General features: G+C 44.8%; 1 protein-coding gene across 1 annotated transcript in view; it reads right to left on the bottom strand.

Moving 5' to 3' along the window:
• The window catches only part of ADAMTS9 (ADAM metallopeptidase with thrombospondin type 1 motif 9), an 876,266-nt gene that overhangs the window by 568,096 nt on the left and 282,488 nt on the right, over positions 1-25,682 (bottom strand). Inside the window, exon 12 of the mRNA XM_085624697.1 lies at positions 9,601-9,746. Coding sequence (XP_085480823.1) covers positions 9,601-9,746 — 146 coding nt within the window. The remainder of the gene's footprint in view (positions 1-9,600; positions 9,747-25,682) is intronic.

The following is a 25,682-nucleotide window of genomic DNA, read 5'->3' as shown; positions in this document are numbered from 1 at the left end:
TTTAATCCCTTCTAAAAAATCCTTTACTACCGATATTTAAAGAAAGAGGTTAGTTAAGGAGGCTTCCTATTTGCTGTCACCGCTGCAAGATAAACCTTGATGGAAGAGAATGAGAGTCCAGATTTTGCCAAATGAAGAAAGTAAGGCATAACTGCCTCCTCTAGGCAGGAAACAGGGTTATGGCTATTCTGAATGCAACAAATGCAAAATCATTTCCACTCGCTAAAATATGATGTTCTAGTGGATGGTCTCTTTGCCACTCATGCAATCTTGTGGAAGATTTAAATGTCCTTATTGTAAGAATTCAGGAGCCAACCTGTTATGTTCAACAATGGTACGTTGGGGTGAAGGATCTGACTCTCAAATATGTAGAGAAGATCAGGTCTGCACCACAATTTTCAGTGTGGTCTCTCTGATATGCGAAGATCTGTGAACCACCACTGCAGGGGCCACTCTGGAGCTATTAAGATCATTCTTGCCTTGGAATGCTGAAAATTTATCAACTCTGTTAGAATCAAAGGGATCGGAGGAACAGCATAGCAAAATGCCCCTAAGTAGTTTATTAAAAAGGCATTCACCAAGGATCCAGATTGATGTTACCTGGAGGCGAAGTGTGGGCATTTCTTGGTGTGTGCATCAGCAAAAAAGTCTAATTCCGGACAGCTCCATTCTTCGGATAGGTAGTGCAGAATGCAGTTGTGTTCTTCTTGAATTTTTTTACTTCGGGCATCTGCTTGCTTGCTTGCAATATATCAAAGGACACTAGGCGTTGAAAACAGTGGAGCACACCCAAGCCTGAGTGATCCAGATAAGTGCAAAACTGTATTATTCCCATAATTGATGCATGTGTGGGGTAAGTATCTACTATGTGAAATAATCTGCTGCCGACGGGGGGCCCTGCCCCCCGTCAAAGGTTGAGAAATGCGCAGAGAGCTGGAGGTTTCGACCTCGCACTCCGCCGGCTGCTCGTCCACTTGCATGGCACTAATGACTGGGGAATGGAACAATACGCACCGAAATATGGGGTTGAACAAATGCAAAGAAATGTGGACTTTGGTGCATTGGATTCTTATGTTGTACAGTCTAAGGGTTTTCTGGGAGATGGGGCGGCATCGGCGGGTCCAGGCTCTCTGAATATGGGGGGACGGACCAGCAATACTGCCCAAGGAGAGGGAGAAAAAGGGAGTTACCAAAGATATTTGTGTTATGTACTGGTTGGGAATGTTTAAAATGCTTCCGTGTCCGGGTGTCATGAATGCGTCCCAGGACACACCTGTCAGGGGGATGGAAGAGATGGCGGATGAGAAAGGGGTACAAAAAGCATCGCATAGGGGCTGGTTGTCATGGCTTCTATCATGATGAACTTGCACACCTCGAAGGTCAGGGAATTGACAGTATTCGAAAAACGTAGACGAGTATTTGATTATTTAAAACAATATAGAGAGTCAATTGCATGCCTGCAGGAAACACACTTGTGGTGGGACTCACTACCTACTATTAGACGGAGATGGAAGGGGCAATTATACGCATCCTCCTATTCGGGCTTTGCACGGAAAGCACTCATACGAGTGGCACCCGGGGTGCCCTTTCAACACTTACATCATATGACAGACCCAGAGGGAAGATATGTGATCCTACACGGTATACTGGAGGGTCGGGAATGATACTTTATTAATCTATAAGGCCCAATGCAGACTCTCCTACCTTATTTCCTCACCGTCCTGACGGCAGTGACTCTATACTACAGCAGTAATATTGATGGGAGATGTCCTTGACGGAACATTAGATCATGAGCACCCCACAAATGAACACAAAACCCCGCATGACAGAGACCCTGAAAGACATTCTGCAGGGTATGCAGCCGAGTGATATTTGGAGAAAGTGATACCCTAGATGGAGGACGTTCCCTTGCCACACTCCGGCATCCAATAAGTTTAGCCGATTGGACTATTGTTTCCTTTCCGAGGAATTAACTCCTAAGGTGGAGGAGATAACTTATCTGCCCAGGTACCTCTCAGACCACTCGCCGGTTCTTCTCAGTATAAGGGGACAACGACCACGTCTGGCAATACCCATGTGGACGCTCCAGGCATATGCGCTGTTGTATCCCCCTTTTGCTGCGGCAGTTTCAAATGCTCTGTCCCAATACTTTGAGGAAAACTGGGGGTCGATCTCCAGTAGGGCATACAAGTGGGAGGCCATGAAGGTGGTCCTTAGAGGGGTATGCATACAGACAACATATGGGTGTTAGAAATGGGGGTCTCTAGTTGGCAGAGGTAGGTACCTTTGACCAAATAGGGACCCTTGATTCTAGTCAGGGTAAGGGGGATACACACTTTAGATAACCCCTGCTCACCCCCTTGGTAGCTTGGCACGAGTAGACAGGCTTATCCCAAAGGCAATGTGTTAAGTATTTGTATCAACACTCACAGTAACACAGTGAAAACACCACAAATGGACACCACACCAGTTTAGAAAAATAAAATATCTTTATCTAAACTAAACAAGACCAAAATGACAAAAATCCAACATACAGATACTCAGAAGAATGTCTTTAAAAGGGTAGTTGCAAAAATAAGCTTGTAGATGGTAAATGCAACACTTTAATCTCAAAGTACCTTGGATGCGTAACGCAGAACAAACAAAAGGGTCGCAGAGAAGGTGATGCGTCGATTCTTCCTGCACTCTGGTTACGATGCGACAAGATGGCGCCTCGATGCGTTGTGACGATCCGGTGCGATGCAAAAAATTGCGTCTTTGATGCGATAACGTGGAGGTGATACGCGCATGCCCGACAGCCATGCGGCAAAATCGGTGGTTTCCTGACCCGCGACAGGCCCTGCGACATGCTTCTTCGGTGATGTGACGGCGATCAGCAGCGACGGCGGTGCGCTTCCTCAGGGATGTGACGGGCCTGGCGACATGCTTCTCCGGTGATGCGGCGGCGAACAGCGGCAGCAGCAGCATGCTTCCTCGACGATGCGACGGTGACTGCTGCGGCGGCAACGCGCTTCTCCCTCATTGCGTCGCGCTTCCAGCTCCCAACAGCAAGGGCCTCACACACAGTTACCTCCTAGCCGGTCAGAACTCCCAGCAAGGAAGTTCAGGGAAGCTGGGGGTGAAGTCCTTTTGTTCCTGGGACTTCAAAAACAGGAGGCCAGCTCTTCAGGCCCAAGGAGATTTTGCTTCAGATGGACACAGCACACAGCAAAGTCCTTCTTCAAGCAGGAGACACAGCACACAGCAAAGTCCCTTTGTCCTCTCCTCAGTAGAAACAGAAAACTGCAGGCCAGCCCCAGACACAGCAAGGGCAGTACTTCTCCTCAGTCTCTTCAGCTGTACTCTTTGGCAACAGGTTCCTCCTGATCACGAAGTAGTCTGACTTACAGGGGTTTCAGCTCTCATATTTATAACCCAAAAGCCTTTGTTCTCTATGTATGAGGGGTCCTGGACCCGGTCCAAACCAGTTATGGGTGCACTCTGCCAGTGCACAACTTCTTCCTTTGTCAGTGTGGGCTAGGGTCTTCAGACACACCGCAGGAGGTGGAGCCAGCATTGTGGAAGGCAGGCACAGCCCTATTCAGACCCAGGTGCTACTCATCCCACCACTCCAAATGCAGACTCCTGGAGCCACCCCAACCCCCGTCACTCTCCAACCAGACAGTCAATCCAAAAACAGGCAGAGGCACACAGAAAGGTTGAACAAGAAAATAGCTACTTTCTAAAAGTGCTATTTTCAAAACACATAATTGAAAAACCATCCTCCCTAAAAGATGTGTTATCAAATTCTGAGTTCAGGGATACCAGACTCCAAGTTTCTATCTCACTCCTATGGGAAGATATGCTGGTAATATATTACACAGCATTCCCAATTCTGTCCTATGGGCAAGATAGCCTTTAAATAGTGAAAAACGAAATTGTCAGTATTTCACTATCAGGACATGTTACACTCACTAGTACATGTCCTACCTTTCACATACACTGCACCCTGCCCAGAGGGGTACCTTGGGGCGAGAAAGCAAAAGACACACAATTGATGGACGGAATGCAGAACAAATCAAAACATTCACCCCCAGTCAAGAGATCTGGGTTAAATCCATCATTCTTTTGCTCACCATGCCACCCCAGTTTAGACCTGGTCATATGCAAATCAGTCTTGACCCTGTGCCTCATGGGAACAGTCCAGTCCGAACTGCCAAGCCAGGTCCTCCCTGGACTGGAAACAAGCATAAAAGAGGGGTACCTTGGGCCTACCATAGGGGTGTCCTATGTGTAAGAAAAAGGGAAGGGTAAGGCCTGACAAGTGGGTACACTGACCAGGTTCGACATGGCAGTTAACAAACTGCTCACAGGCACTGCAGTGGCAGGCCTGAGACATCTTTTCAGCGCTACTCATGTGGGTGGCAAAATCAGTGCTGCAAGTCCACTCGTAGCATTTGAGTTACCAGCCCTGGCACACTTAGCGCACTTCACTAGGGCCTTACTGGTAAAACAAATATCCACATTATGGATAACCAATCACAATAACAATTTACACAGGGAGCATAGGCACTTTAGCATTGATCAGCAGTGGTAAAGTGCCCAGAGTCCTATAGCCAACAACCACAGGTCAGGGAAAACAATGGAGGAAGAAGCCAAAAATTTGGGGATAACCCTGCAAAAAGGGCCATTTCCAACAACGGGCTTAAGCGCCAATTGGAGCAGGATATATGTATATAGGAACGGAAGTAGGGCAAACTAGAAGCAGGTCTCCCCACGTCTCCACACACAGACGATCGGTGTGTGGCTCACACAGAATTGTGGAGATGATTGGAAAAGTTCACTTACACAGCATATAGGTAATGTTTACATAGGGAAGGGGATAAGTCAGGGGCTATGCCTGCCTATTGGTGAAAAAAGAGTAAGCCACAATGCCTATAATACAGCATCAGGATAGAAACGGAGGCGTGTTGCATAGTCAAGAGGCGGTCCTTGACATACTCGCCAAACACTATGCAGCAACTCTCCCCATGGCAGGTTGTGATCAAGGAATTCTTGGCCTCAATAGAGTTGCCTCAATTAGATCAAGTCTCGGGGGAGGAGCTGGGGGCTTCAATTGCCAAAGAGGAATAATTGGCAGCTATCAGACGTCTAAAAACAGCCAAAAGTCTGGGAAGCGATGGTTCCTGGGTGAATTTTATCAACAGTTTGCACCCTTACTGGTATGCCCCCTCCTAGAGGTATATAATGAGGTCATGTTGACCCAGACCTTCACGGCATCCATGAGTGAGGCAATGGTAATCATGATACCAAAACCAGACAGGGATCCCCAGCTACCAAGTTCATATAGACCGATTTCGCTTTTAAATCTGGATATGAAATTGTTGAGTGGGATTTTGGAGGCCAGACTCCTTCCGAATATGCTTGACCTGATCCACGTGGATCAGGCTAGATTTATACCAAAATGAAGCACCACTCAAAGTCTATGTCGCCTGGTGCATGTATGGCATTCCCCTAGTCTTCAGGATGAGGACTATCCCTTAGCACTCCTCGATATAGAACAGGCATTTGATTCAGTGGATTGTTCCTATGTATGGTCTGTCCTACAGCTGATGGGGGTGGGACCGGGGTTTCTTAAATGAGCGTAATTACTTTATATGGCTCTTTGCGTCCAAGTACGTACCGTACGCATTCCTGCTGGAGAGAAGCACCTGGCAGCTGCACCCCTTGACACTGCTTATATTTGCAATGGCAATGGAGCCCTTAGAAGCAGCTCTGAGGGATCGGTTGAGCGCATGGGGTATACCCCTGGGAACTACTAACCATGTGTTTACCCCATAGGCTGATGACACAGTATACTCCCAGCAACCGACGCAGTCAATACCCATTGCACTCAGGGTGCTACAGACGTTTGGGGATGTATCCAGCCTCCGAACGAATCCTGAGAAATCCAAACTAGTCCCAGTGGGGAGATTAAAAAAACAATCGAGAGACCAGCTCCCAGAGGTGGGGCTCTCCAAGTGACTACAGAACCTAAATATTTGGAGATTAGACTGGCACCCACACCCAGCTTGTATATGACGCTCAATATAGGGAGGGTAGTGGAGGGTATTTGAGGCTCTGTGCATTTCTGGAAAGAATTGCCTTTGTCCCAAACGGGCAGGATCGCCATCACAAAAATTATCATCTTGTCCCGATGTCTTTATGCGCTACAACATTAATTGCATAAAATTCTCAGTTCGATTTTCTTTGAGGCGACAAGCGTAAACCTGTCCACCTGACAATAATGCAGAGAGTATGGGAGCGTGGGGGCTTGGAAGTACCCTGTCTGGAATTCTATTACATGGCCTCTCAGCTTCAGTATGCGATTCATTGGTTAGACGAGCACGATAATTGGGAAAAACAGCTTCTTGCAGGTACTGGAACTTCTGATGCTCGGTGCGAGTGTCCCCTCTACTTACCCCTACATAATACAGCATGTGGCGGAGGTATGGGAGAACACAATAAGGAAGGTGGTGAGGCACACACCCTACACCCAGACATGCCTCTATGGGCAGTACAATCCTTCTGTAAAATAGCCACCTCTATGTCAGTACGGAGATGGAAGGAAGGAGGCTGTCTGATGATGGGGGACCTATATAACAATGGCCAATGTATAACTCGAGAAGCTGCAGAGACCTCCATTTAACTAAGTAGAGGGCAATTTCTGAAGTACGAAAAGATTGCTTGGGTGGCTCGGTAGGTATGGCCATCCTTCCCAGAGGAACCCCCCACCACTAAAGTACTACAAGTAATGCTTTATATGACCCAGGGAAGGCGATTAATTTCTCACTTATATGGGGGGAGGTGCTTTCTGTACAGGCAAGATGGGATGAAGGGGTGGGTGATCTCCTCATTTAACAGGAATAGGTAAGAATTCACGAGGGGGTCAGGAAAGTGAGTTTGAATCCATGATTTAAATTGATTCATCATAACTATGAATATCAGACCTACCTAACCCCAAAATCACTAGGCAAAATATACCCAGACCGCTTCAGTGAGTGCCCCGCTGTAAAGAAACAGAGGTAGAATTTATACACATGGTATGGATGTGCCCAGATTTAACCTCATATTGGGAGGAAATATTAAGGAATTAAAAAACGCCAGGGAGTGGGAGGTGACCAGGGATGTCCACACAGTGTTACTGGGGTTGCTACCTACTCCAAAAACAAGAAACTATGTAGAAAGTTTGTACTCTTGGGGTTAGTGTTAGCAAAACAAAGTATTGCCATAGCATGGTTGAGCCCCACTCCCCCAAGAATTGAGGCGTGGACACAGGATGTGTGTGAATGGGCAACCGTGGAGAAGCTCCGCGTGAAACAGATCCGGAAAGATGACAAACTCAAAGATGGCCTTAGGGCATGGACGGCTATGGTAACAGACAACTCGGAAAAATGTACTCTGAAGAGGCGAATGGTTCTTTAGAGTTGATATAGAAAGTGGAGATTGACAAACGAGAGACAAATCATTATAAGATAATAGATACCCCCTAGGTCTAATAGGACAAGATTAACACTGACACAAGGACACGGAGGGAGGGAAGAGTGGGAGGGCAGTTCTGCCGGTTATAAAGGCAGATACACGAGGAACAAAGTGGAAAAGTAGGAATGTATTAAGTGGGATGTTGTTGTTCTCGCACAAAACATTAAGAAACAAAGGAGGGGGAGATTTATCACAATGTCACTTGTTTCCTGGAACTGTCAAAAGTGTGATATTACTTATAAATGCCCATAAAGTTATTTTAAAATAAAAGTGCTGTTAAAAGTATTTTTGGAGTTTTGGTATCAATTTGCTTATGACAGTTTTCTATATTTTTATAAACTGGAGTAAAAATTTTATTGTGGCGGGTTTTGCCCTTTTAACTGTTTTGGTTGGTTCCTATAAACGTTTTAAAATTTTTCTTTAAGTTGAGCCTGTCTGCTCTGTGCACCTTCGGTTGAGCTCAGGCTTAAATCACTGAAGCCTTTGACTGGACCTAAAAGGCTAGTGCATTTATTACTTGTGGTGGTCTACTATCCACCTCAATTAATATTCACTTTTGTAAAGACAGTGAGAAAAGATGGCAGTGACATTTTGGCCATGACAGTGTAACATTGGGGACCCCTGATGCTTGCCCAACCAAGATGCACACTATTGGCAATTAGATATTAGAATGACTGTTTTACCTTTGAAAACTACTGCTGACAAGGCACTGCCAGTATACGATAAATACAAATGTTGTCTTTATTTTAGGCTTGGTTGAGATTGGCAGATATAGATATGCTGACATATGGTTCTTTACACAAGCATAAATATGTAGCCAGCTTTGGTCAGAGATAGATAATTCCAACTTAGGATAAAATGTATGTTGAAAATATTACATTGGAAATACAGACCCTGTAGAAAGTGAGAGAATATTAAATGAAGGATTAAAAACATGTTTTTTCTAATGATTCTAAAAGAATTATATACTGTAAGATACTGGATTAAAGGTTTTGATAGTGAGCCACTGCCACTTGTAGACTCAGTTTCTAACTTCTTGGCCACTGTGTTCCAAACCTAAGAGATATTGCTGGCAAAAATGGCTACTGCGTTATGAATGAGAACACCAGCAAAGTCAACTCACCCTTCCATCCTCATAGGTGGGTAAAAGGAGTAAAATGAATTCACATTGTTTACAATTATGGGCCTCATTGCGATGTTGGGCGGAAAGTTTTCGCCCGACTCGGTCTCGGAATCGGAACCGACCAACCGATTCGGAGTCGGCGGTTCCGCCAGAACGACTACGATGGGACTTAATATTGTTCAGTCGGATTCCCATTGACTTCTATGGGAACCCGTGTTCTGCCCCACAACAAAGGCTCCTATGGGGAAATGAGGGTTTGCGGAAAACCCTGCACCCTGTCGCGGTCACTCCATTGTGCCTGCCACACAGTGCAGGGTTTAACAGGGGGGTCCCTTGGGTACCCCCTCGACCCCAAACTGGAGGTCGCAGGATGAAGGGGAGCCTGCCAGGGGTTCCCTAAAGTCACTTTCAAACAGCCTTTTCGTGTCGGACAGGCTGACGCGGAAAGGCTGTTGGAAACCGGCATCGTAATCGCTTGGTCAGGAACACTGTCCATATAGCTGTAACGATGTGGTTCCGAACAAAACAAATTCTCCGAGAGCCGGTCGAAACCGATTCGGAAAGACCATGCGGTTTACAATTACTATTACTATTATTAATAACAATAACAATAATAACAATAATAATAATAATTTTACTAAAAGTTGAGGGTTTTGAACTCCTGTTCAATATTATGTCATGTAAACTTTAGATACTATTTCCTCAGACAATTCATTCCCTATTTTTGTATGAATGTGCATGAGCAGAATAACTGTATTTCATTATATAAAATGATTTAAAAGTTAATTTAACAGTGCAGTCAGCAGAACTTTCCAGTACACAAAAAATATTTCTAGGATCTTTTTTTTTCTGGTAATATCAAACTAAGTCTAATCATTTCCAGTGCAAGAGGGCAAAACTGTGTAGGATATTACATTTCTTTCCGCCAAAATGCATCTCCATTTGCTATAAATATAATAAAATATGACCGTATTTACTCAGGTCTGTTGCATTCTCGTAGTGCAGTTTTTATGCCACCACCACAGGATCTCGAACACGCTCCAAAGGGACTCCATGTACCCCATGCTCCATCAGTCATTGATAATTCACGTTCCTTGAGGACACAAACTCCATGCATGCAGTGCTGTATTCAAGAAAGGGGATTAGACAGTGATTTGCTATTAATTTCTATAAATTTGAGGGAAAAAAGATTTCTACAAGAATTTGGAACACATCTAAGGTATTTTCTGTGTCACAGAACTATGCAGAGTTTAATATGCTATTTATTACAGCAGTCAGTTGAACGTGAGGAGCCAGGATTCATAAGAGGCAAACCCTTAAGCTAGTCATGAGGCTCCTGTCCTCCCTTAACAGTGGTATTACAGTGGTTTTACAATCAGAAAATCCACATGCATGTTGATACTATGCTGTTTTTTGATGTGTTGTACTTAACATTTTTTTTTTTTGTAAAGAGATATTTAAATATATCCAGACAGCATGACGTTAAATCCCTGCAGTGAGATAGAATAACAGTACTAAGCCTTGTGACTATAGCTCCAGTTGGTTTCTTCAGTGAAGCGATTCTAGAATGGAATCTCTGGAACATTAAGCAGCGATTTCTCTAAAATCAGTTACACTATAATGTGGTAATAACATGGAATAGGCCCATTGCACTGTATTAATAAATATGTGGGAAAATAAAGTATAGTTGTTATTTCACTAGTTTTTATTCATGAAAGAGAAATACTGGAAAGATAAATTATTAAATTATATTCAAAATGAATAGCTAGGGGTTAGCAACTGATACTTTTCTAACTAATGAAACCCAGTTATTACTCTGGCTACTACAAATAAATGTTCCTTTTTTGTCAACCTAGTACTTATATTCAATACTTGCGTTGTCCAACTATCTTGAAGATGGAATCCCAGGTTCAGTATGTTCAATTCACAAAATATTTTGCACGCTTATAATGACTATAGGTGCACAAAAACAATACAGTCTAAACCTAATTTCCACGTCAAGATTCATTCAATCAGGACTGGTGGCTTGTGATGTTTTTAAGATATACGTATGAATGTACGAAATTAACCAATGAGGAGGAATTAACCTATTTGGAAGTTTAGTGCAGAGCTAAGATCACAAGTGTTTTGGAGGAGGCATCCTGCAAAAGGAGTATGCCATAGGTTTGTGGGTGTACACATACCTTTACAATCTATTATCCCACTCTGGAAACAAAAGTAAATTAGTCCTTGCCAGAGAAAGAAATAATTGTATTGAAAGGGTGAGGAGGGCGAGAGAGAGAATTACATCGAAGGATGTGAGGGAAGGGGCTTTTACATCATTGCATAAAAGAAAAGAAAATTATAGGTTCTGATGCACATACATGTTTAATTTACAAATGCATAATTTCCATTGAGTGCAAATGCTATATTCATGAAGTTTACACTTTGGAGGACTCCACGAAATGTATTACTGTCATAGATATCCTGCAGCATCTCTGACACTCTATATGACTCATTGAAAAGTCAGAAACGTGCTTCAAAAATAGGAGTTAGCTTATGGAAGCTGGTTTCTGACATGGCCAATTGTAAACTGTGCTTATAGGTAGTTTCCATAACATTAGAATAAAAATGTACTCGTGTTTCCCAACGGAAAACAGAAAATCACGTTAAATGTGCTAGTGCTTTTGACATTTCGTTTGTACATAAAAATATTGTACCCCTGTGGAAATTCAGCAGACTTACATTTTATGCATTTCTATGAAAGTGGATGGTTTACTGTGGCACTACTGGCATATGTTGTATAGCTCTAACAAGTTGTATATTTGTCTTAGATGTACAGTAACCAATAGAACAGAAGGAATGGTTTCTTACCTGTCATCCTAGTTCTCTCTCAGAGGAATTGGTTTTGCCTAATTTACTATTCTCCTTTTTTCATCTGTTCCTTCCCGGGATCTTGGAGTGATAAGCTAGGTAATCCATTCAGTACTAATGATTATGAAGGGAGATTCCCCTGAGCGAGATCTAGGATGACCGGTCAGAACCCATTCCTGCTCTCTCAGGGGATCTCCAGTCATAATTGTTAGTACTGAATTGATTACCTAGCTTATCACTCTAAGATCCCGCGAAGAAACAGATAAAAAAGGAGAATAGTAAATTAGGCAAAACAAATTATTTAGACATGCTTGCCCTACTTGGGCATTAGCCTTAGGGTCTGAATCAAGACAAAATTGTCTCATAAAGGTGTGAATTGATGTCCAAGTTACAGCTTTGCTAATCTCAGCAATTGGGATGTTTCTAAGAAGAGCAGCAGTAGCTGAGTTACCTCTGGTGGAGTGGGCCCTAGGTCTACCAACACGGCTAACTCATGGAACTCCGTCCCACTCTACCTGCGGAAGGAGTGCAACCTGCTCTCTTTTCGAAAGCTTCTAAAAACCGTTCTCTTCAATGAATGCAACTAATCTGCTCCTCTCCTGTCATTCTGCGTCAGTCCACAGCGCTGGGAGGCCTTAGGGTAGCCATTGAGCTATATAAATTCTATTTCATTTCATTTCATTTCACTTCAGGCTAAATGCAGACAGCCTGGAAGAGGCAGGTACTAGGGTGGGATAGGGAGGAGGAAAACATAAAACAAAGAAAAGAAGGAAATGATCTGAAGAAGAAAGATAGAGGTAAGAAAGTGGAGATGTGAAATAAATTGAGCAGAACATTAGGTCAAGATAAGAACCAGAGGAATAAGAGGGACAAGAGGACAGTTGTTCATTATGGTACAAATCAATAATAGAGAATAAAGGAATGTTAGCATGAGTGGAGGGTAAGTGAAAATTAAAGTCTCCAAGAATGAACAGAGGAGAGAAACTAAGGGGAGTGACCCAAACAGAGTATTGGGATAATCACAAAAAAAATAGGAGAAAAGGATAGTTTGGAATTGGCATATCCTGTCCATAGAGCACCACATTTGACAAAGAGTTGCTTTGATTTTCTTAAAGAAGTTGTCCTATTTAGATAAAACTTCAAAATGCTTCTAACATCGAGAGTGTGGTGAGACCTATCTGCAGGAGAAGAAGGGTTCAGAAAGAATGTAGGTAAAGTAATAGTCTGATTGACATGGAAATCCGAGGCTACATTAGGGAGGAATTTAGGATGGGTCCTCATCACTACCCTGTTGCTAGGAAATACTGTGTAAGGTTCATGTGAACAGAGAGCCTGTATCTCGCTAACTGCGAGCTGAAGTAATGCCTATTAAGAAGGAAGCCTTCCAAGAACTGTGAAGGACATTTCTCATAAGCTGCGTTTGCTGTAAGATGCACTCCAATTGAGAAGAATTTTAATTTTTCTTTTTAGCGAGATGGAGAAGGTGTGGAAGAACAACCTCTTCCTGACAAGTAAGAGGATTGATATTGTTCTGAGTACTCCAAATGCAGAATCTGTTCCATTTGAAGGAATAGGAAGTCCTAGTGAATGGTCTCTTAGATTGTCTAATAACACATCCATGCATTCCAAAGAAAGGTTTAGGTAGGCATGCTGTATAAGTTCAGGAGCCATGCAGCCAAGTACAGAGAGTGAAGGTTGGGATGCTGAATCTGGCGTCAGAACTTCTGACAAAGATCTGGCCTGCAAAGCAGCTTCTTGTGTGGACACTCTGAGAGGTGAAGGAGATCAGTGTACCACCAATGTCTAGGACACTTCGGAGCAATGAGAATCATTCTGGCTTTTGAGTGTGAGAACTTGATGATCACTGTTGGCAGTAAGGGAATTGGAGGAATGGCGCAAAGAAATTTGCCTGACCAGTTTATCCATAGGGCATTCCCCCGTGTGCCCAGTTGGTAGAACCTCGAGGGGAAGCTTGGGTATTTTTTGTTTTCCCCATCTGGGTAAAGATCTTTTAGGGGAAAACCCCAATTGGAAAAGATGTTGTGAAGTACAGCGTAGTTTTGAACCCATTCATGATTTTCTTGAATGACTCTGCAGAGAGTGTCTGTATGAGCCTTCTGGGTTCCCAGAAGAAGGAACACTGTAATATTGAGATTCCTGGAGATGCGCAACTTCCAGATTGTTTATGCTCCCAGGGACAGAGGTCTGGCTCTCGTCCCTCCCTGCTTGATCAGATAATGCATGGTAGTTGGTAGTCATCACAAGGAGAGAGTCTATTCTGAATAACGAGTCGAAAGTCATCAAGGCTAGATGTAAAACCCCCAGTTCCAGAATGTTGATGTGGTAAGATAGGCCTTGAATCTGTAGATGGTCCATATGACCACCACAACCTGTTAAGAAGGCATCAGTAACTATGGTTTGGGCCAGAATGTCTTGCTGGAAACTCATCCCTTCGAGGAGATTCTCTGAGCGGCACTACCATTGAGGGATTGTTTCTCATGAGGGGTCAGTATCACTCTGTCTTCCCATCTTCCTGAGAGCTGATCCCATTGATCTTGCAGACATTGTTGGAAAGGCCACATCAAGAGACATGAGTGCGGGACCAGGAAAATGCATGATGCCATTGAACTCAGGAGGGAAGAGACTTGTCTCACTGTGGGATGGGATGTTTTCTTCAGATTGCGACATTTCTGAAGGACAGATAATCATCTCTTCTCCAAAGGAAACACTTCTGTGTGTACTGTGTTTAGAACGGCACCCAGGTAATGCAGGGGTTGAACAGGTGTCAAGATAGATTCGTTGTGATCCATTTACAGACCTAATTGATTGAGGGTCATGACCGTTTGATTATAATTTTGGTGGTCTGCTGCAACTTCTATACATTTAGATAAAGTATGCAGTGCTACCTTGAGGCTGAGGGGAACTGCCTGTAATGTTAGTGGCCTTTTCCTACGATGAACCTAGGGAATTTTAGTTAGTTTATTTTCTACTCTGATGACAAAATAGACATTTTGCAGGTCTATCAAGCATAGATAGTCCCCTTGATGGAGTTGAAGGCAGATCTGATGAAGAGTGAACATCCTAACTGTTTGTTTGCAAACCTACTTGTTCACTTTCTCGAGGTTCAAAATACGTCCGGATTCATTTATGGGTCTTTTCTTCTTTGCCAGAAAATAACAGGAAAAAATTCCCATTCATCTTAGAGAGGGTACCTTCTCCACAGAGTGTTTCTGCATGAGCATAGATACTCCTTGCTGCAGCTTTTCCTGCTGGTAAGGGGAAAGTTTCTTCGGTGGAATAGATGGTGGTGGACATCCTTTGCCACTCTTGCATGAAAGATATTATGCTTGTATTGTATTTATATTTGTAGAGCGCACTGTAACCCAAGGGCATCCTGGCGCTGCAGTAAGGTACTTCTGCCAATCTGTTTGCTAGCTAGCCAGTTAATGAGCTAAAGTCTGCACCCTAGGGAAAAGCAAAGTTTTTATTTTTCCCCTAAACTTCATCAGATCTTGTATCTGTCTTAGCTCAACTGGCAGGTTATTCCAAAGGTGTGCTGCAGAAGAGGGGAAAGATCTGACTCATTGTTTTCCAGCGGTGGTTAGTTTGCTAGTTTGGGCAAATGGTTGCTGACCTTCTCTGCCTCCCGAATGATGTCTGTGTTATTGGGGTCTGTGCAGTGGTTGATGCTGTTGTTACTATTGCCCCTGAAGCCAATGAGGCGTTTGAACCCTCTGATGGTAGTACCGGCATTCTGAAGGTCTATAGGATCTGCTATAATCCTTTCTTTTTCCCAGCCCAAGGGTGCCCAGTTGCATCTTTATGTGAGATATCTCATCATCCATATGAGATCCAAATAACATATTACCTGAAAAGGGAAGGTTTAGGATACGGTGCTGTGCTTCTGGCTTTAACCCTGTAGGTCTGAGCTATGATGAGCGATGGAGAGCTAGGCCCTGACAATATCCATGTGCTGAAAGACTAAATATATCAGCTGCAACACTGATGATTTGATTAGACACCATAATGCGTTTGTTGATAATCTCCTGAAAATCTGCGTCCCAAAGAGATCTGTCTTAATGCCTCAGAAGTGCAGAAGACCTGGCTGCATTCATTATGACAGCAGAAGTTCTACATATTTTTCTTCCCACAGAGTCCAACTTTTCACTGTCCTTGTCAGTAGAAACAGTGGATGAGGAGCTGTAGCATGCAACTTACGGTCTGTAGAAGCTATAACTGAGTCTGGCATATGTTCTGCATTTAGAAAAGAAGGATCTTGATCTGAATGCTTGTATTTCTTCTGAAGCCGAGATGGGGCAGCAGTAATAGAAGCTGGTGTCAGAAACAAATAGATAGCCAGTTCCAACAAGCCGGGTACCAGTGGTAGTAGAGTTCTAGAAGCAGACCTTTGGCAGAGCATCTCAAAGATTACCAATGTGGAGGAAGTAGTTGGTAGGGGTGAACAGCCATTAGTGCGCGGCTGTTTGTACGCATGCCATTACTTCGCAAGTGTTACTACGCATGCGATGTAGCAACGCACTGCCTTTAGTTCGCGTGCTGTTACATTGCATGCGTAGAACGCCGCATGCGTAGGGGGCAGGCACCGCTCTTGGAGCTTGTCACGGCTGCCATTTGCTCCAGTGAGGGGTATGCTGCTGCTTTTCCGGGTGCCACTCTTTGCGCCTGCCCTCCAACCCCCTAACAGGTTTATATCCTGCCTGGCAACGACGGAGGAAGCCGGAAGGGAGAGAAGAAGGGAACCACGCATGGTAAGAGGTAAGTGGGGCTGTGTAGGGTCGTGCAGGGGGTGTGTAGGGTCGTACTCGTGTTAGTGTAGTGTAGTGTAGGGCTAGAGGCAGGGTCGTGCTGGGGTAGTGTTTTAGGGTTAAGGGTAGTGTTGTGGGGGTAGTGTAGGGTTTTAGGCTTCAGGGAAGTAGGGGGTTGTGCGGGGTATGTATTAAAATGTATTAAATTCTTATTGAGCGCAGCTGTCACCCCAAGGGTATCCTGGCGCTGGACCATAGGTGAGTCATCAGGTCTAATACACTACATTACTTTGGAAAGAGATAGGTCTTTAGCTCCCTTTTAAAGGAAGAGAATTCCTGCTTACTCCTGAGCAACAGAGGGAGAGTATTCCACAGCTTAGCTGCTGTAAAACCAAAGGCACGACCACCCATCCTCACTCTAACGAATTTAGGGACTATGGTTAAAAAAGCCGAGGAGGATCTTAAAGGTCTAGCAGCCTGGTACCACGAGAAGAGGTGTTGAAGTGGCAGCGGTCCCAGTCCGTGCAGCGCTCTGAACACAACACAGGCAGCTTTAAAGAGAATACGCTGCTGAACAGGCAGCCAATGGAGGTCGGACAGAGCTTCTGAAGATGATGCAGAGCGAGGTCGGTCTAAAGCCAGTTTGGCCGCCATATTTTGAACCCTCTGCAGCCTACCTACTAAAGACTTCGGTGCCCCCAGAAGTAGTGCGTTACAGTAGTCTAACCTACTGAGTATAGTACTGCGCACCACCTCTATTCGAGCCTGAGGGGGGAGCAACGGCAAGATTTTACGTAGGGCTCGAAGCAGGCCCATGCACGTAGCTATGGTCTTATTCACCGAAGCATTTAGTTGTAGCCCCAGCTCAAACACAATCCCCAGGTTGCGGGCCGACTCCGCCGCTGTCACCGTACCTAAGATAGAAGCTGGCCAGAATCCTTCTGGTAACGTACGGGAGGGCTGATCCAATGAGCAATGAAGCACTTCAGTCTTTGCCCCATTGAATTGGAGTGAGTTGAGTCGGAGCCATTCTGCTGTTGCCGACATACACTGATGGAAAGTGTCCCTCGAAACCGCCTCCTTTCCCTCAAAGGAAAAAATCAGTTGTGTATCATCGGCATAGTTGATAACCGAGATACCAAAAGATTTTATCAAACTGATTAGGGGCCGGAGGTATAGGTTAAAGAGGATCGGGCTAATCGCAGACCCCTGTGGTACACCCTGCTTCACCTGACGTGTATCTGACCGAAAAGGTGGTAATGCCACTGCTTGCTGCCTATTATCCAGGTAGGACTCAAGCCAGCCCAGCGCCAGACCACCCACGCCTGCCCCCCTGAGGCGATCCAACAGGACAGCGTGATCCACCGTGTCGAACGCCGCCGACATGTCCAGCAGCACCAGAAAAGCTGCCTTACCCATGTCGACGCGCGTTCGCAGATCGTCAAGCACGGTGATCAGGGCGGTCTCGGTCCCATGCGCCGGCCTGAAACCAAACTGGGCAGCGTCCAAACAAACGTTGGATTCCAGGAAGTTTGATAAAGTTCTTGTAACCAACTTCTCTAGTATTTTTATAGGGAATGGAAGCAGCGATATGGGCCTGTAGCTGGCAGGACAAAGCGGGTCCAGAGAGGCCTTTTTTAGCAACGGTGTCACAATTGCAAGCTTCCAGCTATCAGGCACCGTGGCTGAGGTCAAAGACTGACAGCAGATGGTATACAACGGAGGTAGCAACTCAGTCTGAAAGGCCTTCCATATCCTATGTGGCAAAGGGTCCAATGGGGAACCCGACGACACACCATTAGCCACTATGCAGAATTCCTCCAAGGAAGGGGTGGGAAAACAGGATAATAATTGTTGTTCACCCTTAACCTCCTCAACACCCGAAGGGTGAGGAGGTTTCCGTGGGGAGGGCTCCATCAGGGCCACGTGGCTCGGAGTCGAAAGCCCACTCAAGATGAGTCTGATTTTTTCCTCAAATGCAGAAGCCAAAGAATCACACAGCTCCTGAGATGGTGTAATAACTGGGGCTGCAGAGGCCGGATTTGCCAAATTATCAACCAGCTTAAAAAGGGTCTGCGATTTATTGGTGGCTTTAGTCAGAGCATCTTCCAAAAACTTCGCCTTAGCCAACTTTAGATGGTCTTTATATTCCCGCAGGGCCTGTCTGTATAGTGCACGGTCTGAGTCTGCGTACCCTCTCCTCCAAGCACGCTCCGCCTGTTTGCAGCGGAGTTTCTGTTGGCTGAGATCACTGGTGAACCAGGCATTGGTACTCCGTGGCTTGTTCTTCACCCTTTTTAAAGGGATCCGTACATCTAATGAAGTCACAATCTGTTGACACAGGGTAGTATAGCTTTTATCCACCGTTTCCTGCACCTCAAAGGTTGTGGGCAGCAGAGAAGGTAAACTTGACCCCCTTAGTAGACGAGACCACTGTCTACTAAATTTATACCCAGCCGAACGGTCACTACGCTGCGCTCCAGCCACAGAAATAGACATAAGGATCAGAGCATGGTCAGTCCAGCATTGATCCAGGACTTCATTAATGGCAACCAATTTTTTATCAGCAAAGACCAGGTCCAGAATGTTCCCCTTCACATGTGTGGGGCATTGCACAAGCTGCTCCAGCTGTATGTTGTTGCATGCTTGGCAGATTTCCCTGTAGGCTAGATCTTGTGGGCCTAATGGTCGTAAATTAAAATCACCCAGCACTATGAAGTTGGAATGTGAATTGGATAAGTTGTACACAAGGTCAATAAATTGCTGAAAAGAAGAGGCTATACCGGAGGGAGGTCTGTAACACAAAAGACCAGAAAAAACTGTGCCACCCTGAGCCGATAAGGAAAATCCCAGGAGTTCAAAGCCCACCACCTGTTTGACTGAAAACTGTGAGAGGGCAAGTGTGTCTTTACAGATAAACCCCACTCCGCCACCTCTACCCGTAGTTCGAGGGATATGTTTGGGAGTAGTGACAGGACTGGGGCTAGGGGCAGGGTTGTGCTGGGGGTAGAGTATTTGGGTTTAGGGTAGTGTTGTAGTGTTAGTGTAGTGTAGTTTACTGTTTAAGTGTTTAGTGTAGTGTCAGGGGTTGTGATGGGTAGTGAATGAGTGTAGGGAGCGGAGTAGGGGAATGTGTATGTTAGTAAAGGGGGTAGTGATTTAGGGTTTAGGGTAGTGTAGTGGTGTTTCAGTAGTGTAGGGTAGTGTAGTGTTTTAGTGTTTTAGTTTACTTCCCCACCCAAAACCCCTGATTTCCTTGCATCCCGCTCCAGGGGTAAGGTTACTTTTTGATAAAAATGTATTATTTAATTAAAATATTTAGCGATTTGGGGTTATGCGAATATAATCATTGTGAAAAAAAATTGCTTCTTATTGGGAAGTAGAAGCAGATGCAAAGTAAAAGCATGCGAAGTATAAAAATGCGTAGTATCGTCATATGCGAAGTAAAAACAGCGTACTAACAGTATGCGCACTAATGGTTTGCGAAGTAAGAACACATATTCGTTGGTAGGTCAAAATTTAGCTTATTCGCTCCATTGATAAGACTGTGATGGAAGCCTGCAAGCTTTCGTATGTGGAAGCCACTGCGCCATGTTATTTAAGGAAGATGAATGATATCTTGACGTTGAAACATGTCTCGATGTTGAAGCCCTCAACATTGAATGGTGTCTGAATGTCAGAGTTACTCTCGACGTGGACGGTGCTCCCCTTCTCGACGTCGAACCACCCCTTGATTGTGAGCAAGTAGGTGCAGTACCCCTTCTCGATGTCCTTGATGTTGAACGGTAGCAATGTCTTTCTCCAGATTTTCTCTTTTTGGATCTCCCTTTGCCGGAGTCCTCAGAGCGTGACTTAGAAGCAATAGTACAGGTTGCAGTTTCTTCTTGCCCTTCAGAAGTCTCACCAGTCAGGGAATTTGGCTGTGTCTGTCGTTCCCCGTGACCATGGATGCAAATTGTCTCTCTCTCCGGCGGACCGAGAGCCAGTGCAGGGTTTTAAGAGTCGGAGCAGAAGGAGTACGGGAAGGGAGATTGAGAACAAGTAGGACAGCCGTATTCTGAAGGATTTCAAGTTTAGAAAGTAGGTCTTGATTAAGTACCGTAAACAGGGCATTACCATAGTCAAGACGACTGATAATAAGTCCCTGGACCAATGGTTTCCTTGCTTCAATGGGTAACCATTTAAAAATCTTTCGCAGCTTACGCATGATCCCAAAACGGGCTCTAAGCACTTGATTGATGAGAGCGCTCATGGACAGGGAATTGTCAATAGTAATACCCAGATTGCGGACTGCTAGCTTAGGCAGGGGACAGGTACCCAGCTCTGATGGCCACCAGTCGCAGGTCCAAACCTGTTCCGCTTTCCCAAAAAGGATAACCTCCGTCTTACCACCATTCAACTGTAGCATATTTAGGCTCATCCAGTCATTAATCCGGATCATACAGCTCTTGAAACGAGATTGAACGCCATCTTGGTCAGAATCACAAGTAACGAGCAGCTGGGTATCATCAGCATAAGACAAGGTCTCAAAGCCATACGATCTGATGATATCCGCTAGAGGTGTTAGATATACGTTGAACAGCATGGGACTAAGAATAGATCCCTGCGGAACCCCGACTGTTACTGGATAGGTACGGGAGACCATCTCATCCACAGTAACCGTAGTGAAACGATCACCCAGATAGCTCTCAAACCAGTCCAAGGCCTTCCCTCTGACACCCACCTCCCACAGACGGTGTTTAAGAATTCTGTGGGAGATGGTGTTGAATACTGCAGACAGATCCAAAAGGACCCAGATTGCAGATTCTTGATGGTCCAGTGCAAGCCTGATGTTATCCACCACTTCAATAACTGCGGTCTCCGTGCTATGAGCGGCACGGAAGCCTGATTGGGAGGGATCAAGGAGACCATGGGTCTCAAGATAGGCAGTAAAACGTTTATTGACTAGGTGCTCCAGTACCTTCCCAAAATAAGGAAGCAATGAAATGGGAAGGTAATTTACAGGTGCACTAGGGTCAGCCAAAGGTTTTTTGAGACTAGGCTTGACCTGCGCGAGTTTCCATCTCTGTGGGACCTTGGCTTGATTCAGTGACAGGTTAAAAATGGTGGTTAGAGCATCAGCAAGCAGTGGTAAAATTTTAACGCAGGAACGAGGGGGAAAGGGATCGGCAGGGGAGCCAGATTTAATCCTTCTTAAGCTTTCAATAACTTCGGTTTTAGTTATGGGTTCAAACTCTGTTAATAGGGGGCCTTATCAGATTCCGGCAAGGAAATGGATTCATTCACGTTAGTGATATGGTAACCATGATCATCAATCTGGGGAGGAAATGAAGCGTATATGGTTTTGATTTTGTTGTCAAAAAGCAAAGAGACAGAGTCAACCCACTCTTGTGTAGGCGCGAAGGAAGATTGCTCGACCTAGGGGGCGGTAAAGTCCTTCAGTATTTTATACAATTCTTTACTGTAATGTGCAGCATTATTGATGCGCTGAGTGAGATACGCCTTTTTTGTTGATTTGATGTTATTGATGTAAGTTAGGTGAAGGTGCTTATAATTCCTACGATGTTCCTCAGTTTTAGATTTCCTCCACTGGCGTTCCGCAGCTCGGCTTAGTTGTTTATCAGTTTTTAATGCAGCAGTAAACCATGGTGATGCGTTGTTTTTTACTTGGCCCCTCGTGAGAGGAACGGCTTTATCAAGAGCCTTTGAGATGGAAGATTCAAAGTTACTGACAGCGGAATCCACCGTATCGACCTTCTTACCTAATAATGAAGGTTCGAAGTGTGCTAGAAAAGTATCCGTTGTGAATTTATGCCATGGCCGGATCTAGATACTTTTCTTTAAACTAATTTTCCTATGTATATTTATAGGCATACTAAATTTAAGAATGGAATGATCCGTCCATAATATCGGGCAGGGAGATTCAATATTTAATTTAGGGGAATTTGTGAATATTAAATCTAATGTGTGGCCTGCTAGATGAGTGGGGCCGATCACCTTCTGTGTTAGTCCTAGTGTGAGCATTGCCCCGGTTAAATGGGCCGAGTCGGGGTCTAGCAGCAGCTCAGCATGATAATTAAAATCTCCAAGAAAAATAAAATTATCTGCGGCTAAAACATGTGGCGCGATAATTTCTAGCAGCTGGTTAACAAATTGCGTCTTAAGACCCGGAGGTCTATTTATCAGCGCCCCATTCCATGTTTCCGAGTCTAGAATATCAATAGTAAAAATCAAAATCTCTAACATGGTAGAGGAGAATGATTCTAATACACGGATCCCTAAGGGGGCCATGGTTGCAACTGCAATACCACCGCCTCTGCCCGACTCTCTGTCAAGCCTCGTCAGATGATATTGGGGGGGAAACGCTGTGGCAACACTCACTGAAGATGAGCCGTGGAGCCAGGTCTCAGTGATAAAACATATCCCAGGCTTCTCTTCATCTAGAAGACTCCAGAGTTCAAGCGCGTGTTTAGGTATACACCTAGCGTTTAGATATAGGGCTCACAGAGAATTTGGAGCAGTTTTAGTGGCAGTTTGTCTAATTTATGAGGACGTATACTTGTCGCCTTTCTATTATAGATTACAGGATGAGTTTTCCTATAGAACTCGGCTGAGTATGGATGTATACTAGACATAACGGGTTTGAGGGGATTTAAAAAGTGCAGCTCCATACTGGAGTAATGCAACATGTCGCCACGCTAGTTACCTGGGGAGCAAAACAAAGAATCTGGGCGTCTGGCAGCCATCTGGCACGGACGGGCGCAGATGGGCTTGCCTTTGGCGCGCCGCTGCGCACGTCCGCGCCCTGATCCGCGTTATGTAGGCGGAGTGGGCGGGGCAAGCAACTAGAATGCTAACCCGACAACCGGAAGTTGCTCGTCACCACAGAGCGCCCCAGGAATGGCCTCACGTCCCTCCGCTCAACCGGCACAAGCCGTGGCGGAACGGGGACCAGCCAAGCGAAGTACAAATAACAGTGCAAAACGAAGTGGAGGAAACAGGTAAAAAGATTACTAAAAACGATAAGGCAGTGTTTAAAAATACAGTATCTTTAAAATAACATTGACATACAGAGCGCGTTAGGCATAGGTTTAGATGAGCAGAGAAAGAACAGTATGTTGGGCAAACAATCACGGACCGTGAACAGTGTCTTGGCTCGAAAGAGATTCACTGAGAGAGAATCCAACTTACATCCACAATCTATATCATTCCAAATAATTTTTATTTAAGACGATTTAAGCTATTTCTACAGGATGAAAGTTTTGCTAAAGTATAAAATAACAACATTTGTGATACTGAAGATAAACTGAACAAAACAATGAAATGTTTCAATTCAGTTAAATACCAGATAGTCAGCTAATTGTATGGTTGTGGTACCACGCTTGGCTAGATCGATTGTTGTAACTGTAATCCTTGTCCTCTCTTATTGTTTCAAATTGAATATAATCTTGTTTTGTTTCTATTTTTCAGATGACGACTGCTCATAAAAATTGCTTAGTCTTTTCAGAGGTATCGCACATATTTCTGAATGTGATGGCCCACGGCAATGGTGCTGTTAAAAGCCCACTCCAGCTTTATTGGCATTAATTGAACCTGACAGACATAACAAACGAATGAGCACCTATAGGAGCCGCAGTCCGTGCAGGTAACAGCAGTGGGGCCGGGTTGGGGGGGAATTACGAGGGGTGATGCAGAGGGAAAATTGAATAAATAATTAATTTTCACTCAGCGTCGTCCGTCGGAATCCCCCCTACCCGGCCCCACCGCTGTTACCTGCACGACTGCCGCTGACCTATAGTGCATTAGAGACCTCTGTGGAGGAGTACATGATTATCAGAACGTTTTGGATTGCGATGATGGAATGTCGTACTATAATAAATAAAACTCCACATGGGCCAAAATGGTTGTAAAACATCCCAAATCTTTCAAAGGATTCACCCTTCCTCTCAGCTACCACATAATTGAAAGACACTTAAGTCCACACCCCCACACTGTCTGGATGGATTAGTTACTTACCTGTAATCCTAGTTCTCTTCCAGGGGTATCCTCATCAAAGTCATACGCATTAGAATATTCCCGCCCATGTGCGGGATCCCGGAAACAGTATATTATATGTGCCCCACATATATATATCCATACATATATACCTATATGTATACACAAGCAATTGCAGCCCCTAACACCCTAGAGCTGAACCATGCTGTAAGGAATTTCCACTACATATAAGAAAATAGCATTATAAACATGAGAAACAACATTATAACTTGTTTGGAAACTGTTTTAATGCTTAGAAAACAGCAGAAATTCTTAGAAAACACTGAAAGCATAGGAAGCTCCCAGGCTGCATTGCAAATACCCAGTCTAAAAAGACTGAAAAGCTAACTCATAGCTACATAGCAAAAACTGACACCGTGCCTTTAAGGCACACCTGACCCCCACCTTCCCATCATGCCTCAGGGGTGGCAGTTAGGTCAGTTGTTCTTTGCGGAGACTGAAAAGTCATGGCACAAAGAAAAATAACAACCTCTGAAAATTATTACACCTTTGCCCGGGGAGGCGGGAGGGTTGCTTATGACTTTGATGAGGATACCCTGGAAGAGAACTAGGATTACAGGTAAGTAACTAATCCTTCTCTTCCAGGGGATCCTCATCAATAGTCATAAGCATTAGAATAGAATAGCGAGCCTCACCTCATCCCCCTGCGGGCAAAGGAAAGAGAATAAACAGAGAAGGAACAGTATGCTCAGATAGCTCAGCTACCCAAACAGGTTCCTCAAGGAGGCTTGGCCTACTTGGGCATCCGCCCTGGAATCGGATTCGAGGCAGTAGTGCCTGGTAAAGGTATGGACCGATTTCCAAGTGGCCGCCTTGCAGATCTCTGCCATTGGAACGTCATGCAAGAAAGCTACTGTGGCCGCTTTCCCCCTAGTAGAATGAGCCTTAGGGGCCAAAGGTAAGGGCCTTTTCGCCAGCTGGTAGGCTAGGGTAATGCAGGAAACAATCCATCTGGAAATGGATCGTTTAGCCGCTGGGAAGCCTGTTCTCATGGAGCCATAGTTGACAAACAGCTGGTCCGTCTTCCTAATGCCTCTGGTACTTGCCAGGTAGAATTTAAGTACCCTCTTGAGGTCTAAGGAGTGGAGCGACCGCTCAGCCGGGGTCGCTGGATTCGGGAAGAAGGATGGCAGAGAAATGGACTGATTAATATGAAAATCAGACACTACCTTAGGGAGAAAGGATGGATGTGCCCTTAAGACCACTTTGTGCTGGTGAAAAACTGTGTACGGTTCTTTAGTACACAGAGCCTGGATTTCGCTTACTCTGCGTGCCGATGTAATGGCTACCAGAAAAGCGGCCTTCCACGACAGATGCTGTAAAGAAGCTTTGTGGATCGGCTCAAAAGGTGGGCCCATCAACTTGGATAACACTAAGTTCAACTC

This window comes from Triturus cristatus, chromosome 9, assembly GCF_964204655.1.
Source record: "Triturus cristatus chromosome 9, aTriCri1.1, whole genome shotgun sequence".
NCBI classification, from domain to species: Eukaryota; Metazoa; Chordata; class Amphibia; order Caudata; family Salamandridae; genus Triturus; species Triturus cristatus.
This window is presented reverse-complemented; position numbering and strand designations above follow the sequence as displayed.